Source organism: Pleurodeles waltl, chromosome 4_2, assembly GCF_031143425.1.
Source record: "Pleurodeles waltl isolate 20211129_DDA chromosome 4_2, aPleWal1.hap1.20221129, whole genome shotgun sequence".
Classification (NCBI taxonomy): domain Eukaryota; kingdom Metazoa; phylum Chordata; class Amphibia; order Caudata; family Salamandridae; genus Pleurodeles; species Pleurodeles waltl.
This window is the reverse complement of record NC_090443.1, coordinates 186053279-186071705: the sequence shown is the minus strand read 5'-3', so window position 1 is coordinate 186071705 and position 18427 is coordinate 186053279. Positions and strand designations below refer to the sequence as shown.

The following is an 18427-nucleotide window of genomic DNA, read 5'->3' as shown; positions in this document are numbered from 1 at the left end:
CTGGAAGCAGACACTGCTGAGCTTTTGGGTGAAGGGGGGCCTGCCAGAGAGGAGCTGAGTGTGGCACAGCAAACCTGTCCCACATTAGAGGGTCTCAGACAGCAAGCTGTCAAACAGGCTAATGGGGATGTCAGTGACTCTCACAGAGTTTACTGGGAGGACAACCTCTTGTACACTGAGCTTAGGGATCCTAAACCTGGAGCTGCCAGGAGATTAGTGATTCCTCAGGAGTACAGAAAGTTCCTCCTAACACTGGCACATGACATTCCCTTAGCTGGGCATCTAGGACAAATGAAAACTTGGGACAGGCTTGTTCCCCTGTTTCATTGGCCTAGAATGTCTGAGGACACAAAGGAATTTTGTAAGTCCTGTGAAACCTGTCAAGCCAGTGGCAAGACAGGTGGAACCCCAAAGGCACCCCTTATCCCACTGCCTGTGGTTGGGGTTCCCTTTGAAAGGGTAGGGGTTGACATAGTTGGCCCCCTTGACCCTCCTACTGCTTCAGGCAATAGGTTTATCTTGGTGGTAGTGGACCATGCCACAAGATATCCTGAAGCTATTCCTTTAAGGACCACTACAGCTCCTGCAGTGGCAAAGGCCCTCCTGGGAATATTTTCCAGGGTGGGCTTCCCAAAGGAAGTAGTATCAGACAGGGGAAGCAATTTCATGTCTGCATACTTAAAGGCCATGTGGAAGGAGTGTGGTGTAACGTACAAGTTCACAACACCCTATCATCCACAAACAAATGGACTGGTGGAGAGATTTAATAAAACTCTCAAAGGCATGATTATGGGTCTCCCTGAAAAACTCCGCAGGAGATGGGATATCCTTCTACCATGCCTCCTTTTTGCCTACAGGGAGGTACCCCAGAAAGGAGTGGGCTTCAGCCCCTTTGAACTTCTTTTTGGACACCCTGTTAGGGGTCCACTCACACTTGTAAAGGAGGGTTGGGAACAACCTTTAAAAGCTCCTAAGCAGGATATTGTGGACTATGTACTTGGCCTAAGATCAAGGATGGCTGAGTACATGAAAAAGACCAGTAAAAACCTTCAGGCCAGCCAAGAGCTCCAGAAGCAATGGCATGATCAGAAGGCTGTTTTGGTTCAGTACCAACCAGGGCAGAAAGTGTGGGTCTTGGAGCCTGTGGCCCCAAGAGCACTCCAAGATAAGTGGAGTGGTCCCCACACAATTGTTGAAAAGAAGGGAGAAGTCACCTATTTAGTTGACTTAGGCACTGCCAGGAGTCCCCTTAGGGTGCTCCATGTCAACCGCCTGAAACCCTACTATGACAGGGCTGATCTCACCCTGCTCATGGCAACTGATGAGGGACAGGAAGAAGACAGTGATCCTCTACCTGATCTCTTCTCTTCCACAGAACAAGATGCTCTTGTGGAAGGTGTAGTTTTGGCTGATTGTCTCACTGCTGAGCAGAAAGACAATTGCATAAATCTCCTAGATCAATTCTCTGAACTCTTCTCTACTGTGCCAGGTACCACTTCTTGGTGTGAGCACACTATAGATACTGGAGACAGTTTACCTGTCAAAAGTAAGATCTATAGGCAGCCTGACCATGTCAGGGACTGCATAAAGCAAGAGGTCCAGAAAATGTTAGAACTAGGAGTGGTTGAGCACTCTGACAGTCCATGGGCTTCTCCTGTGGTACTGGTACCAAAACCCCATTCCAAAGATGGAAAGAAGGAAATGCGGTTTTGTGTAGACTATAGAGGTCTCAACTTGGTAACCAAAACTGATGCTCACCCTATACCCAGGGCAGATGAGCTCATAGATACACTGGCATCTGCCAAGTATCTAAGCACTTTTGACTTGACTGCAGGGTATTGGCAGATCAAATTGTCAGAAGATGCTAAACCTAAGACTGCATTTTCTACCATTGGAGGACATTACCAGTTTACTGTAATGCCTTTTGGTTTGAAAAATGCACCTGCCACTTTTCAGAGGTTGGTGAACACAGTCCTCCAAGGGCTGGAAGCTTTCAGTGCAGCATATTTGGACGATATAGCTGTCTTTAGCTCCAGCTGGGATGATCACCTGGTCCACCTATGGAAAGTTTTGGAGGCCCTGCAAAAGGCAGGCCTCACTATCAAGGCTTCAAAGTGCCAGAGAGGGCAGGGTAAGGTGGTTTATCTGGGACACCTTGTTGGTGGGGAACAGATTGCACCACTTCAGGGGAAAATCCAAACAATTATTGATTGGGTTCCCCCTACCACTCAGACTCAGGTGAGAGCCTTCCTAGGCCTCACTGGGTATTACAGGAGGTTCATTAAGAACTATGGCTCCATTGCAGCCCCTCTTAATGACCTCACATCCAAGAAAATGCCTAAAAAGGTATTATGGACAGCAAACTGTCAGAAAGCTTTTGAGGAGCTGAAGCAGGCCATGTGCTCTGCACCTGTCCTGAAAAGCCCTTGTTACTCTAAAAAATTCTATGTCCAAACTGATGTATCTGAATTAGGAGTAGGGGCAGTCCTATCACAACTTAATTCTGAGGGCCAGGATCAACCTGTTGCTTTTATTAGTAGGAGGTTGACCCCTAGAGAAAAGCGTTGGTCTGCCATTGAGAGGGAGGCCTTTGCTGAGGTCTGGGCTCTGAAGAAGTTGAGGCCATACCTGTTTGGCACTCACTTCATTGTTCAGACAGACCACAAACCTCTACTTTGGCTAAAACAAATGAAAGGTGAAAATCCTAAATTGTTAAGGTGGTCCATATCCCTACAGGGAATGGACTATACAGTGGAACATAGACCTGGGAGTAGCCACTCCAATGCAGATGGACTCTCCAGATATTTCCACTTAGACAATGAAGACTCATCAGGTCATGGCTAGTCTTATTGTCCTTCGTTTGGGGGGGGGGTTGTGTAGGAAAGTACCATCTTGCCTGGCATGTTACCCCCATTTTTCACTGTATATATGTTGTTTTAGTTGTATGTGTCACTGGGACCCTGGAACCCAGGGCCCCAGTGCTCATAAGTGTGCCTGAATGTGTTACCTGTGTAGTGACTAACTGTCTCACTGAGGCTCTGCTAATCAGAACCTCAGTGGTTATGCTCTCTCATTTCTTTCCAAATTGTCACTGACAGGCTAGTGACCATTTTTACCAATTTACATTGGCTTACTGGAACACCCTTATAATTCCCTAGTATATGGTACTGAGGTACCCAGGGTATTGGGGTTCCAGGAGATCCCTATGGGCTGCAGCATTTCTTTTGCCACCCATAGGGAGCTCTGACAATTCTTACACAGGCCTGCCACTGCAGCCTGAGTGAAATAACCTCCACGTTATTTCACAGCCATTTTACACTGCACTTAAGTAACTTATAAGTCACCTATATGTCTAACCTTTATCTGGTAAAGGTTAGGTGCAAAGTTACTTAGTGTGAGGGCACCCTGGCACTAGCCAAGGTGCTCCCACATTGTTCAGAGCCAATTCCCTGAACTTTGTGAGTGCGGGGACACCATTACACGCGTGCACTACATATAGGTCACTACCTATATGTAGCTTCACAATGGTAACCCCGAATATGGCCATGTAACATGTCTATGATCATGGAATTGCCCCCTCTATGCCATCCTGGCATAGTTGGCACAATCCCATGGTCCCAGTGGTCTGTAGCACAGACCCTGGTACTGCCAAACTGCCCTTCCTGGGGTTTCACTGCAGCTGCTGCTGCTGCCAACCCCTCAGACAGGCATCTGCCCTCCTGGGGTCCAGCCAGGCCTGGCCCAGGATGGCAGAACAAAGAACTTCCTCTGAGAGAGGGTGTGACACCCTCTCCCTTTGGAAAATGGTGTGAAGGCAGGGGAGGAGTAGCCTCCCCCAGCCTCTGGAAATGCTTTGTTGGGCACAGATGTGCCCAATTCTGCATAAGCCAGTCTACACCGGTTCAGGGACCCCTTAGCCCCTGCTCTGGCGCGAAACTGGACAAAGGAAAGGGGAGTGACCACTCCCCTGACCTGCACCTCCCCTGGGAGGTGTCCAGAGCTCCTCCAGTGTGCTCCAGACCTCTGCCATCTTGGAAACAGAGGTGCTGCTGGCACACTGGACTGCTCTGAGTGGCCAGTGCCACCAGGTGACGTCAGAGACTCCTTGTGATAGGCTCCTTCAGGTGTTGCTAGCCTATCCTCTCTCCTAGGTAGCCAAACCCTCTTTTCTGGCTATTTAGGGTCTCTGTCTCTGGGGAAACTTTAGATAACGAATGCAAGAGCTCATCCGAGTTCCTCTGCATCTCTCTCTTCACCTTCTGATAAGGAATCGACTGCTGACCGCGCTGGAAGCCTGCAAACCTGCAACATAGTAGCAAAGACGACTACTGCAACTCTGTAACGCTGATCCTGCCGCCTTCTCGACTGTTTTCCTGCTTGTGCATGCTGTGGGGGTAGTCTGCCTCCTCTCTGCACCAGAAGTTCCGAAGAAATCTCCCGTGGGTCGACGGAATCTTCCCCCTGCAACCGCAGGCACCAAAAAGCTGCATTACCGGTCCCTTGGGTCTCCTCTCAGCACGACGAGCGAGGTCCCTCGAATCCAGCGACTCTGTCCAAGTGACCCCCACAGTCCAGTGACTCTTCAGTCCAAGTTTGGTGGAGGTAAGTCCTTGCCTCACCTCGCTGGGCTGCATTGCTGGGAACCGCGACTTTGCAGCTACTCCGGCCCCTGTGCACTTCCGGTGGAAATCCTTTGTTCATAGCGAAGCCTGGGTCCACGGCACTCTAACCTGCATTGCACGACTTTCTAAGTTGGTCTCCGGCGACGTGGGACTCCTTTGTGCAACTTCGGCGAGCACCATTTCACGCATCCTTGTAGTGCCTGTTTCTGGCACTTCTCTGGGTGCTACCTGCTTCAGTGAGGGCTCTTTGTCTTGCTCGACGTCCCTTCTCTCTTCAGGTCCAATTTGCGACCTCCTGTTCCCTCCTGGGCCCCAGCAGCGTCCAAAAACGCCAAACACACAATTTGCGACTAGCAAGGCTTGTTGGCGTCCTTTCAGCAGGAAAACACTTCTGCACGACTCTCCAAGGTGAGAGGAATCTGTCCACCAAAGGGGAAGTCTCCAGCCCTTTTCGTTCCTGCAGAAACCTCAGCTTCTTCTGTCCAGTAGAAGCTTCCTTGCACCCGCAGCTGGCATTTCCTGGGCATCTGCCCATCTCCGACTTGCTTGTGACTTTTGGACTTGGTCCCCTTGTTCCACAGGTACCCTAGATTGGAAATCCACAGTTGTTGCATTGCTGGTTTGTGTCTTTCCTGCATTATTCCTCTAACACGACTTCTTTGTCCTTAGGGGAACTTTAGTGCACTTTGCACTCACTTTTCAGGGTCTTGGGGAGGGTTATTTTTCTAACTCTCACTATTTTCTAATAGTCCCAGCGACCCTCTACAAGGTCACATAGGTTTGGGGTCCATTCGTGGTTCGCATTCCACTTTTGGAGTTTATGGTTTGTGTTGCCCCTATCCCTATGTTTCCCCATTGCATCCTATTGTAACTATACATTGTTTGCACTGTTTTCTAAGACTATACTGCATATTTTTGCTATTGTGTATATATATCTTGTGTATATTTCCTATCCTCTCACTGAGGGTACACTCTAAGATACTTTGGCATATTGTCATAAAAATAAAGTACCTTTATTTTTAGTATAACTGTGTATTATGTTTTCTTATGATATTGTGCATATGACACTAGGTGGTACTGTAGTAGCTTCACACGTCTCCTAGTTCAGCCTAAGCTGCTCTGCTAAGCTACCATTATCTATCAGCCTAAGCTGCTAGACACCCTATACACTAATAAGGGATAACTGGGCCTGGTGCAAGGTGCAAGTACCCCTTGGTACTCACTACAAGCCAGTCCAGCCTCCTACACTCTTCATGACCTAGGTGGCACTCATGCATTGAATTATTTGGAACCTGACATTCCAACAATAGAAGAAGTGTTAAATGGCCGAGTATACAATGTAATCCCTCCCTTTTGACAAAAACGTATGACACCTTTGCTGCTATTTAATGTTAAATGTTCATGTTAAAAAGTACTTACAGAGTACTCAAATACCAATGGGTGTCTTGACACTAGCTCCTCTGTTCCATTAAACTGAGACCACGTCTACTTTTCAAACATCCAGTTTTTTAAGGTTTTCGCGAAAGGCTAAAAGATTTGGCAAATAATTTGTTTTGAGAGGCAGGGAGTTCCAAGCTTTGGTGGACCCAAGTGTGAAACTTCTACCTCACCAGAAAGTTTTCTTAGATCTGGGGATAACAAGGTTTTTAGATAAAGCTGATCGTAAGGTCCTTGCTGGAACATGCCAGTTGAGACAGTTCGTCAAGAAAGCAGGATCCACATCGTTCAATGCTTTATGAATGATGCATAAGGCTTTGAAAAAGATTCTTTGTTTGGCTGGAAGTCATCGCAGGTTTCTTAGACTCTCAGACGCTGAGTGAAATTTGGGGATTTTCAGGAGCAGTCGTGCCACTGCGTTCTGCACTGTTTGGAATTTATTCACTAATCATTGCTGCATATTGAGGTATGGGCCATTGCAGTAATCGAGATTTGCAAGGACAAGCGAAGTAACAACTCTTTTCTACAGGTCAGATAAACAAAACGTATCTTAGCAATTAACACCTAATCCTGTGAAGCCACCAGGGAAGCTAGAACAGCATATAAGCATGCCTTGACCATACAAAAGCAAGAATGGGATGAGGGCAATTGGCAGAATTTATTGAAGCTTTCACATACTAATGATATTGCTGCCTTTTGGCAGATAATAGCCCATGGTAGTTTATCTGTAGGTATGCCCACAGATCATTATTTACAACCAAGACTGTGGGTTAATCATTTTTCGGATTTCGATTCAAACCAGAAGCCTACTGCCGAAATAGGTTGTGGTATGATAGACATAACTGATAAAGAGCGTATTCCCTTCTCTATGATTGACACAATCAAAGCCATCAAGTCTGTTTGGCTGGGTAAGCCCCCTGGACAAGATATGATTGCAGAGGAGCTATATAATTCGGAAATTGTTGTCTGGGCACCCTACATCAAAATACTATCAAAGGCCATTCTTGACGGGCTGACCTACGAGATGCCTGAGTGGGGAAATAGAGGTACCTTTCCCTGGAAATTATAGGCCTATAAATTCTCTTGATAATTTGCATAAAATGTTCTGTAAGCGACTTCAGGACAAACTTCAAGATTGGGTATTAGGTGCTTAGATTTTATCCTGGTTTCAGGCAGGCTTCCCCGCCAAAATTATTGGTCAAGCTTTCAATTCTCACTCATAACATGGAAATCCACTCATGTTCAAAAAGATCAACTGTAACTAGCCTTCATTGGCCCTAAGGCCACCTTTCATTTGGTTCCTAGGAAAAAAATGATGTGAAGTCCTTGGCGCAATGCGTGTTCCTATACACTTATTAAATATTTTGATCATGCTACATCAACCTAACAATGCTTAGGTCTGATAGGTTAGGACAAATGAGCTAATAAACCCTATCATAATTTGCTTGGGGGGTTCTACTAGGGGTGCTTCCTGGCAACTACACTCTTCTCCTTATACATCAACGATCTAGTAGATTTTCTGAACAACTGTGTTAACAACTTCCCCAAATTGAATTGAAAAAAGTCTCTGCACTCTGATACCCTATTATTGTCTAGAACATCTTTTGATTTAAGGAATCTTCTGGATAACTTTCTTCCATATATGTTTACCATGGACTTTGTAGCATTAACGTTGTGTCACTCCCTATGCATCATGCAGGAGGAGGTATGTCTTCTATTATAATGATGTAATTGCCACAGGGCCTTTGTAGTTGTAACTTTGTTTCACTCTCTGTGGCTCATGGAAGTCTATAAATGTAATTCATTTTGCGTGTGCCATTACAATGATTTCAAATGACACTTTCATTTTGTATGTTTCTCCCTCTTATTAGAAAAGAAAAAGGACGTGCAATTTTCTTTTGAAAAGACAAAATTCTCAACAGAAATTGCAGTTCAACTACTGATCAAGCAAAAGACTTCAATTATCCCCACCACCACCATTGAAATAGGACAGAATGATTGGAACAGGTAGGAAAATCAAATTAAAAATAGCACATAGAAGCCTGTCAGGATTACATGGTGCTCGAAAGAGGGATCGAGGCTCTGTCCACTTAGCAAGTATTTCTCCTAAGGGAGAAGTCATGAAGGAGACGGGAGGACAGCCCGTTCCATTGCTTTTATTCATTATACAAAGGGAAGCGTTTCCTGCTCTCCCCTGATCTGCGTTGAGTGTTCAAGGCGTGCGAACACAAAATCTGCGTCCAATTCCTTAATACGCACTGTTGACATTACATTTGCCTCCGTCTATAATGTCATACATACTCTCCAAGATATGCACCAGTTTGCTTCGCTATTTTGAGGTCGGTCAGTTTCATATAGCCTTAATGTTATACTGAGCTCTGCAAGATAGCTATGTTCAGCTCGTTCAAACCTTCAGTTATCCAGAATACATTACTAGTTTAGGTCATGAATACTGTTATGGTTTCATCCACAAATCATTCATCAGTCTATAGTGCACGACAGGAGGGACGGATGTCAATTTTTGAAGGAGGACCTGGGGTCTAGAACTTTCGATGTGTATAATCTGCATGTTTTGCAGACTGCATATGGGGCTTTGACAGAAAAAGCTGAAGAGATTTACAATCAGTTTCTTCCTTTTTCAAGGAGCATATGGAGAGAGTTATGGGCTCATCAGGATTTCGTCATTTATTTGATATTTGTGTGACATTCATGGTACGCTAGAAGACAAAGTAAACTAAATGTCTTTTGGACGGGCACAGAAGTAGTTATGACAAGTAATTTGTAGCATTCGTTGGTTTTTCTTGCGTTCATTCATCTGAGGAACAAATCAGTAGCAGTCTTTCCTAGTTAAAAAACAGTTCTACCTCTGAAACAGAAATGATATATTTCACAGTATGACTATAAGTATTATCCAAATAATCTAGGTAGTACCTGGATGTGGGCTCCAATAATTTTTCGAGCCTCCTGGAAGAGCTTCTCGTCCTCCCAGTGTGGGTTTAATTTGTTCAGCTCTCTGGCCAACCGGTTATGTTCTCGAACGAAAATTGTGTGAATGGACAAAAGTCCTAAATTTTGATTTGCTCGTCTGTCACCTGAAAGAGGGTAAAACATACATTTTAACTGTTCTGTGTAGTATGAATAGCAATTCATAAATATATTTTAGACAGTCGCGGCTCTCTGGGATTACAAGGGGTGGGGAGGCACGCGGGGAGTTGGGGAGTGAAGGGAATTTTAATATTAATAATATATATTTTTTTAAATTACCTGCGTGCCACGCTGCCGCTCCTCCATCTCCTCAGCAGGCACAGGCTGTGTGTTTGGCCGGCCCAAGACAGCAGGCCAAGCACACATGCCCACAGAGGGGAGTGCACAGTGCACTCTCCTTCTCCTCGTCATCCCCAATGCCCCTCCCCTTTAACAATGAAAGGATAATAAACTTAATATATTATCCTTCCATTGTCAAAGGATTTGCAGCTGTTGCTGCTTGGGGGGGGTGGGGGAGGGGGGGAGGGGTTCGCGGAGCCACCACTGATTTTAGATCCTTAACTGCAGGTTAATGCTATAAAAACACAACAACAACATTTACAGAAACTCCTGAAACAAAGGTTTATTGTTCTGTGGCTACCTATGTTTGGCACTGATATATTTTTTAAGGCTTTTCCTGCGTCATTTTAAAGCCACTGGCCTCTTCAATTTATAACACCTCCTTTGATTTATTTGATGGATGGAACCTCCAGAGGTCTCAGTAGATTACTCTGAACGCACTTCTGAGTATTATTGAGAACATGCTACACTGATGAAACCTCCCAGGACTTAACTTTTCTCATAGCCACTGATCATTTCAACTTTTGACATCTCCAGACACCTCAAAAGATTACTCTGAACGCACTATTCAGAATATTGAGAGCATGCTATAACCACTTTCAAGACCTCCTGGATCTTAACTATTTACTCTCTCAACAATGTTTTTTCACTGATTGATTCTTCTTAAATATTAATTGACTGCTCTAAATCCACTGATATCTTCCATTGTTGAAACCTCTTCGGATCTTGATGGATTATTTTATCACCACCTATCTTTCACTGATGGAATCTCCTGGCACTTCATTGAACTACTCTATAGCTACTGATATCCTCCAATGATGGAAACTCTTGGGAATTCAATGGGTTTCTTTAAACCCACTGTTTCTTTCTATTAAGGCAAACTTCTGGAATCTTGATGAGTTACTCTAACATATGCTGTATGGTGAAAAGCAGGCCTGTCAAGGAATTATTTTTTTCAATTTAGCAATTTTCTTGAAGGGTTTACATCAGTTAACAGCATCAAAGGGATTAATACAATTTTAGTAGAACCATAAAAATATGAAAAAATCAGTTATGGTGTTGTAGCTCTTGGCGTGATTTTCCCTGTCTTTTTTCCATCTGACATGTTTTATATGCTATGCTGAATTTCGTTTTTGATGGCGTTAGGATTCTGGGCACTTTACCGCTGCTAACCAGTGCTAAAGTGCAAGTGCTCTCTGTCTAAATTGTATTGGTGATTGGTTTATCTATGATTGGCATATTTGATTTACTAGTAGGTCCTTAGAAGAGTGCACCATGTGTGCCCAGAGCCTGGAAATCAAATACTACTAGCAGGCCTGCAGCACTGATTGACTAGCCCTGTAAACATCTTCGACCTGCCACTGCAGTGTCTGTGTGGGCAGTTTAAAACAGTCATTTTGACCTGGCAAGTGCACTCACTTGCCAGGTCCAAACCTTCTCTTTTACTACATGTAAGTCACCCCTAAGGTAAGCCCAAGGTAGCCCCATGGGCAGGGTGCAGTGTATTTAAAAGGTAGGACATGCACTGATGTGCTTTATTTGCCCTGATAGTGAAATACTGCTAAATTTTGATTTCACTTTTGAAAGGCCTATCTCTCCCATAGAGTAAAATGGGGATTGACTTGAAATATCTTTTAAGTGTAATTCCCCCGGGAGTAGATACAGATGTGGTGTTTGGGGCCTCTGAATTGACAATTTAAAAATACATCTTTTGGTCAAGTTGATTTTTGAACTAGGCGTTTGAAAATGCCACTTTTAGAAAGTGGGCATTTTCTTGCTTAACCATTTACCTGCCTGCTGAATACATGTCTGGGTCAGTATGACAGTTAGGCTGTTTGTGAATTAACTCTACACAGTCACACAAGGGGAGCTGAGATGTGCCCTGCATTTCCTTATGGGTCTTCTTGAGTTAGAGCGGTGGGAGGAGCAGACCCTTGCACCTGAATAGGGATATGCGTGTCCTTACACAAAGCAGTTTCCAACCCCCTGCAGTGTGTCTGAGGCCAGGGCAGGGGAAAGGAGGGTCTTGTGCACTACAAAGACTCCCCTTTGAAGTTGTCCTACTTCAAAGACAGAAATGGGAATAAGTACTGGACCTCTGACCCCACAAAGTTCGAACACATCTGGACTGAGGACATTCTGCTAGGAAGAAGAGCTGGTTGCTGTAGGAGAGACTGCCACTTTGCCTGTAGCTTTGTTGTACTGGCCTGCTGCTTGCTGCTTCTGTTCTGGGTGTGAAAGGACCTGACTTTGCTTTCTACATCCTGTTTTCCAATGTTCTCCAAAGGCTTAACTTGAGCTTGGCTCCTGTTAAGAAGTCTCAGGGACATCAAAGACTTCATCTGCAGGCCCCTGCGTTCCTCTGCTAAGAGCCCTGTCTTGCCAAGTGGTGCCCTTGAAGGAGGTTTTTGGCACTGCAAGAAGTAATCCACACATCAACTCACTCCATCATTCTGAACTGACGCATTGCTGCAAGAATTCGACACATTGCCACTGCCCGCCCCAGAGAGTAGTCCCTTTTGATGCAACAAACAATGGTTTTCCAAGCAGGCCCTAGCTTTCCATTGCAGCGTGTCTGAACAGCCACTGCTGCATGAGTTTTAAGAATTGCATCACTGGAGTCAGTGACGCACCGCCCTGACTCTGATGCAGCACCTTCTTCATTGCTGTGAGAGCCGCGCATCGCTGCTTGACTTCAGACGCATCACTTACACATCATCCCTGGGTGCCATTTTGGTTACCGACACCACACCGCAAGAAGGAACTAACACTTCATGCTGCAAATGATGCATCACCTCCCCCGTGGCAGTAAGAACCGACACATCACCTCCCCTGCAACAGTAAGGAACCGAGCCATCACCCCCCCTGCAACAGTAAGGAACTGACACATCCCTGGCTCTTTCAAAGTTTCACCGCCCCTGCGGCCCACATCGTCTGTGTTCTTTGCGCGTCTCAGGCACTTGACCTAAGTCAAGTGCTTCATTGATTTCAAAGAGCTACAATTGCATTTAATCTTTTAAAAGTGATATATTTGCTTGTATATGTTGGATTATTGTTGTTTTGGTTTTGTTTTATTCAGGTAAATATTTGCTATTTTTCTAAACTGGTGTGGATTCCTTTTGTAGTGTTTCACTGTGTTACTGTGTGTGTATGGGTCTACAAATACTTTACACATTGCCTCTGAGATAAGCCTGACTGCTTGTGCTAATCTACCAAGTGGGTTAGCAGGCATTATTTTAGCTGTGTGATTCCCTTACCCTGACTAGAGTGAGGGTCCCTGCTTGGACAGGGTGCAAACTACAGCCAACTAGAGCCCCAATTTCTAACATATGGTAATTACGTATTAATGGTAATGAAATAGTTGTATCATAAACGGTTCAGTAATTGTTTATAAACAAAATTAAAATATACAATAAGAGTTTATATCATTATAACAGAAAGATGCTGTGAAAGAAAGAATATAATGATAGAAAGAGAAAGGAAGTGAAAATATAAAAGTAAAAGAGGAAACAGAATGACATATAAAGAGTTTTAAGTAAATCTGCTGAAGTGGTGTTCGATTGTGGGTTTAGCTGCAAATCAAGCTTGAGGATGGGTGTTATGGCTATAACACAGAAATCCTGCTAAGGCTACTTAGCTGTTGTGGGATGGGGAAAGACGTGGGCATAAGCTCATCTAAATAGCCTTAGCTCAAATCTTATGTGCCTGGTATTTTGGTTCAAGAGACTGTATGAGTAATTTGGAACTCAAACTCAGTTATCTATTTTTAGAGTTGTTACTTTAAAAATGCATGTAAAATCAGGCAATACGTTTACCAATGTCTCCCTTTGTAGGTATGTCAAGGTCACCAGTGGGCCCTCTGGACCAGCTGCAGAAGTTTGGGAGATCACTTCCCTACACTTGATTGGCTATTTTTCTTCCATGCAAGATGGAAGAAAATGAAATGGAAGGGTCACCTGCCTGCAACACCTGAGGAGTGGAGCAAGCTGGGGCTGACCAGTCGTCCTGTCCTTTGTGTGTTTTCCCACCGTTGCTCCCACCAAAAGTGGGGTTGCAACACGGGTGGCCATCTGCTGACAGCAATAGGCTTGTGGGTCAGGTTTTATTCAAAGGCGATAAGCCCTTTGACGTTTGCTAGCAGGGCAGTGCAGATTCCTGGGGGGAGGAGTGATAGCACTTCTGCCCAGGAAGAGCTTTGTTCTGGGACCCAGAGAGTAGGCTCTCTCGCCCCTGGGTTCCAGAATCGTGTCTTGTGGTGTCAGGGTGGTTGTGACCAGCCTACAACCATGCCAAGATAGTTAGCTTTTGCAGGGGGCCCCTCTACCCAAACTATCCCTTTTTTGCAATATTATGATGATGAAAGAATTGGAAAAAACCATACTTTTCCAACCTGCATGAAGCAGTTTGCATGCATCTCTTTGATGGCAGTTCACAGCTTACTGTGCTATATTACGACTGTAACATATAAACTGCAAGTAACAAATGATCTCTATGACACAAGCAGTAGCCCACCGAGCTATCCACATAAAGTACATTTCTGTGAGCTGCATGGTACACCTTCTTTGCAGCAGGCATGTTAATCCTCTGTGCTACTTAAATGAGTCAAAAATGCCATTAGACAAAACTTCAATACCTCTCCCGAAGGAACAGTAATCACCAGAGGTATCTTAACTTGTTTTTTGTTTCCTGAATACTGCTGTATATAAAAGCAACTCTACAGGTGGTGTTTTAAATCCATAACAATTTTCAAAACACAGTGCCCTCCAGGTTAGCGATAAGCCACCCCTAGTAACAAAACCAGTTCCCACCCTCCCAGGGAAACTTCTGATGCTCGTTATGGCCGATCCGGCCTTTCCTTGGAGAACACGAAGATGGCTGGACCACTTTATACAAGCACCTAGGCCGAAACGAAACATAATGATAATTGTACACCTGTCTAGTGAACAGTCTGCTTGGATGCTGAACGAACACAGCAGCTTCCACTAACAGACACAAATTCACCAAACCTAGAACTTCAGTTTCCAGTCCCCTAACTTTATCCTGGATAATCACATGGGAGACCTTTCCAGGAGCGATTAATTAACTGAGTACTAGCGGTTACACCCACAATGTTCCAATGCCATCTGCGTAACATAAAGAAAACATAACTAAAGCAAACCATCCTCTGAGAGAAAATCGAGAAAATCACCAGAACTAATGCTTTCTTGAGAACAGACTTTAGTAGCATCTTCTCGATAAGCAGAAAAGGAAGAAATGCATACAACAGACACCTGTCAGTGGAATAATCAATGTATCCACTCCCGCAAGCGGATCTAGAATTTGAGAGAAGAAATGGGGAACTACGCTGTCCCATCTTGTGTTAAATAGATGCTGCACTGGAATGATGAAGCAGAGGAATATCTTGTGACAGATCATTATAGACAGTGCACGAGGAATACAAGATCAGAAAAACCCAACTTAGGTGATTCATCCATTAATTCTACAACCCTGGTAGGTAGACAGCCCCCTGTAGGAGGCTGGCCCGGCTTATGGTGGGTACCCTGTGGTACTTACACCCTGTGCCAGGTCCAGTTGTCCCTTATTAGTAGAATATAGGTGTTTCTAGCAGCTTAGGCTGATAGAAGGTAGCTATGGCAAAGCAGTTTAGGCTGAACTAGGAGACATGCAAAGCTCCTAATATACCACTTATATCATATAGCAAAATATCATAAGAAACCACAATACCCAGAGTTACTAAAAATAAAGGTACTTTATTTTTATGACAATATGCCAAAAGTATCTCAATGAGTACCCTCAGTTAGAAGGTAAGGAATATACACAAGTCATATTTACACAAACCCAAAACAGGTAGGTCATAGTAAGAAAAGTAATGCAAACAGTGTAGAATTACAATAGGATGCAATAGGTGAACATAGGTCTATGGGCAACACAAACCATATACTCCAAAAGTGGAATGCGAATCACGAATGGATCCCAGATCTATGGGCGCTTGTAGAGGGTCACTGGGACTGTAAGAAAACAGTCAGGGTGTCCAAGATATCCCACCTCAAGACCCTGAAAAGTAGAAGTAAAGTTCCCCTACTACCCCAAAAGGACACAATAGTCATGATAGGGGGATTCTGCAAGAACCACACACACCACCAAAGCACTGAAGACGGATTCCTGGACCTGAGGACCTGCAAGGCAAGGGAACCAAGTCCAAGAGTTGCGATAGTGTCCAGGGGAGGCAGGAGCCCAGGAAACGCCAGATGAAGGTGCAAGAAGGCTGCCTCTAGAAGGAAGAAGCCTAGGATTCTGCAACAACAAAGAGAGCTAGGAACTTCTCCTTTGGATGGAAGATGTCCCACGGCGTGCTGGAGGTTGCAGAAGTGTTTCCACGCAGAAATACTGCAAACAAGCCTTGCTAGCTGCAAGGGTTGCAGTAGAGGTTTTTGGGTGCTGCTGGGGACCAGGAAGGACCAGGATGTTGTCCCTTGGAAGAGGAGACAGAAGGGGCGCTCAGCAACTGAGAGAGCCCCCACAGAAGCAGGCAGCACCTGCAGAAGTACCAGAGCAGGCACTTAGAAGATTTGTGAACCGGAGTTGGCTCAGAGTCACAAAGGAGGGTCCCACGACGTTGGAGTTCAACTCAGATGGTTGAGCACAGGAGGATGGAATGCTGGGGACCCAGGCTAGGCTGTGCACAAGGAATCCTTGGAGAAGTGCACAGAAGCCGGAGCAGCTGCAAATCACACAGTACACAGGTTTGCAGTCTAGCGTGGGGAGGCAAGGACTTACCTCCACCAAACTTGGACTGAAGGATCACTGGACTGTGAGGGCCACTTGGATATAGCTACTGTGTTCCAGGGACCACGCTCGTCAGGATGAGAGAGGACCCAGATGACCGGTGATGCAGTCCTTTGGTGCCTGCGTTAGCAGGGGGAAGATTCCGTTGACCCACTGGAGATTTCTTCTTGGCTCCCAGTGCACGGTGAAGGCAGACAGCCCCCAGAGCATGCACCACCAGGAAACAGTCGAGAAAGCCGGCAGGATGAGGCGCTACAATGTTGCTGGTAGTCGTCTTGCTACTTTGTTGCGGTTTTGCAGGCGTCCTGGAGCAGTCAGCGGTCGATCCTTGGCAGAAGTCGAAGAGGGAAGTGCAGAGGAACTCTGGTGAGCTCTTGCATTCGTTATCTGATGAATACCCCACAGGAGAGACCCTAAATAGCCAGAAAAGGATGTTTGGCTACTAAGAAAGGAGGCTTGGCTATTGAAAGAGGTAAGCAACTATCAGGAGGCGTCTCTGATGTCACCTGCTTGCACTGGCCACTCAGAGCAGTCCATTGTGCCCCAACACCTCTGAATCCAAGATGGCAGAGGTCTGGGACACACTGGAGGAGCTCTGGGCACCTCCCCTGGGAGGTGCAGGTCAAGGGAGTGGTCATGCTCTTTCCTTTGTCCAGTTTCGCGCCAGAGCAGGGCTGGGGGATCCCTGAACTAGTGTAGACTGGCTTATGCAGAGATGGGCACCATCTGTGCCCATCAAAGCATTTCCAGAGGCTGTGGGAGGCTACTCCTCCCCAGCCCTTCACACCTATTTCCAAAGGGAGAGGGTGTAACACCCTATCTCAGAGGAAATCCTTTGCTCTGCCTTACTGGGCCAGGGCTACCTGGACCCCAGGAGGGCAGAAACCTGTCTGAGGGGTTGGCAGCAGCAGCAGCTGCAGTGGAGACCCAGGAAAGGCAGTCTGGCAGTACCCGGGTTTTGTGCTAGAGACCAAGGGATGCATGGAATTGTCCCCTCAATACCAGAATGGTATTGGGGTGACAATTCCATGATCCCAGACATGTTACATGGCCATGTTCGGAGTTACCATTGTGACGCTGCACATAGGTAGTGACCTATGTGTAGTGTATGCGTGCAATGGTGTCCCTGCACTCACAAAGTTTAGGGAATTTGCCCTGAACAATGTGGGGGAACCTTGGCTAGTGCCAGGGTGCCCACACACTAAGTAACTTGGCACCTAAACTTCACCAAGTGAGGGTTAGACATATAGGTGACTTATAAGTTACTTATGTGCAGTGAAAAATGGGTGTGAAATAATGTGGACGTTATTTCACTCAGGCTGCACTGGCAGTCCTGTGTAAGAATTGCCTGAGCTCCCTATGGGTGGAAAAAGAAATGCTGCAGCCCATAGGATCTCCTGGAACCCCAATACCCCGGGTACCTAGGTACCATATACGAGGGAATTATAGGGGTGTTCCAGTGTGCCAATGAGAATTGGTGAAGATGGTCACTAGCCTGCAGTGACAATTGTGAAAAGCAGAGAGAGCATAAACACTGAGGTTCTGGTTAGCAGAGCCTCAGTGATACAGTTAGGCACCACACAGGGAACTCATACATTATGAGCACTGGGGTCCTGCCTGGCAGCATCCCAGTGACACATGGGCAAAAACAAACATACATACAGTGAAAATGGGGGTAACATGCCAGGCAAGATGATACTTTCCTACAGTAAGCAAGACAATTTAGACTGTGGTGTATCTTTTCCTAGAGAACAACAATTTGTGGCCTAAAATAGCTTCATAACACTAAGTATTAGAAATTGGAATTGGGTTGCAGGCGTTCTAGGTTAAAAAGGATCTTATGTAGGGAGGTGGGAAGTCAAGGGTAACTGAGCTTTGGTATTTCCAGGGTAAACACAGTGATCAGGTGATAAGTCAACTACTACACAACACGACACAAGGAGCATTCACTTTGGGAATTGTTTCTTTTTAATCACAATTCTTGATTGAGCAACTTTTTCATCCAGAATTGAACCATCAGGGGTCCATTGTGAGCCCACCCTACCTTGGCAACACTAGTTATCACCAAAAGAGCTACAGAACACAGTCTCGCTAACTAGATATCACAAAAACAGCTACAGAAATACAGCAGTCTCACTAAGAAAGAAGTATTATGGAATGCACATCCTAAAGAACAGAAGGGAAGCACATGGGGGTGTGGGGTCAGGGAGGCTGAGGGCTAATTGGGGTTGCATTGATGGCCACATTTTCTTGCTCTA

General features: G+C 45.4%; 1 protein-coding gene across 1 annotated transcript in view; it reads right to left on the bottom strand.

The window, feature by feature from the left end:
* The window catches only part of LOC138293833 (lactoperoxidase-like), an 814295-nt gene that overhangs the window by 489522 nt on the left and 306346 nt on the right, over nt 1-18427 (bottom strand). Inside the window, exon 6 of the mRNA XM_069233150.1 lies at nt 8991-9151. Coding sequence (XP_069089251.1) covers nt 8991-9151 — 161 coding nt within the window. The remainder of the gene's footprint in view (nt 1-8990; nt 9152-18427) is intronic.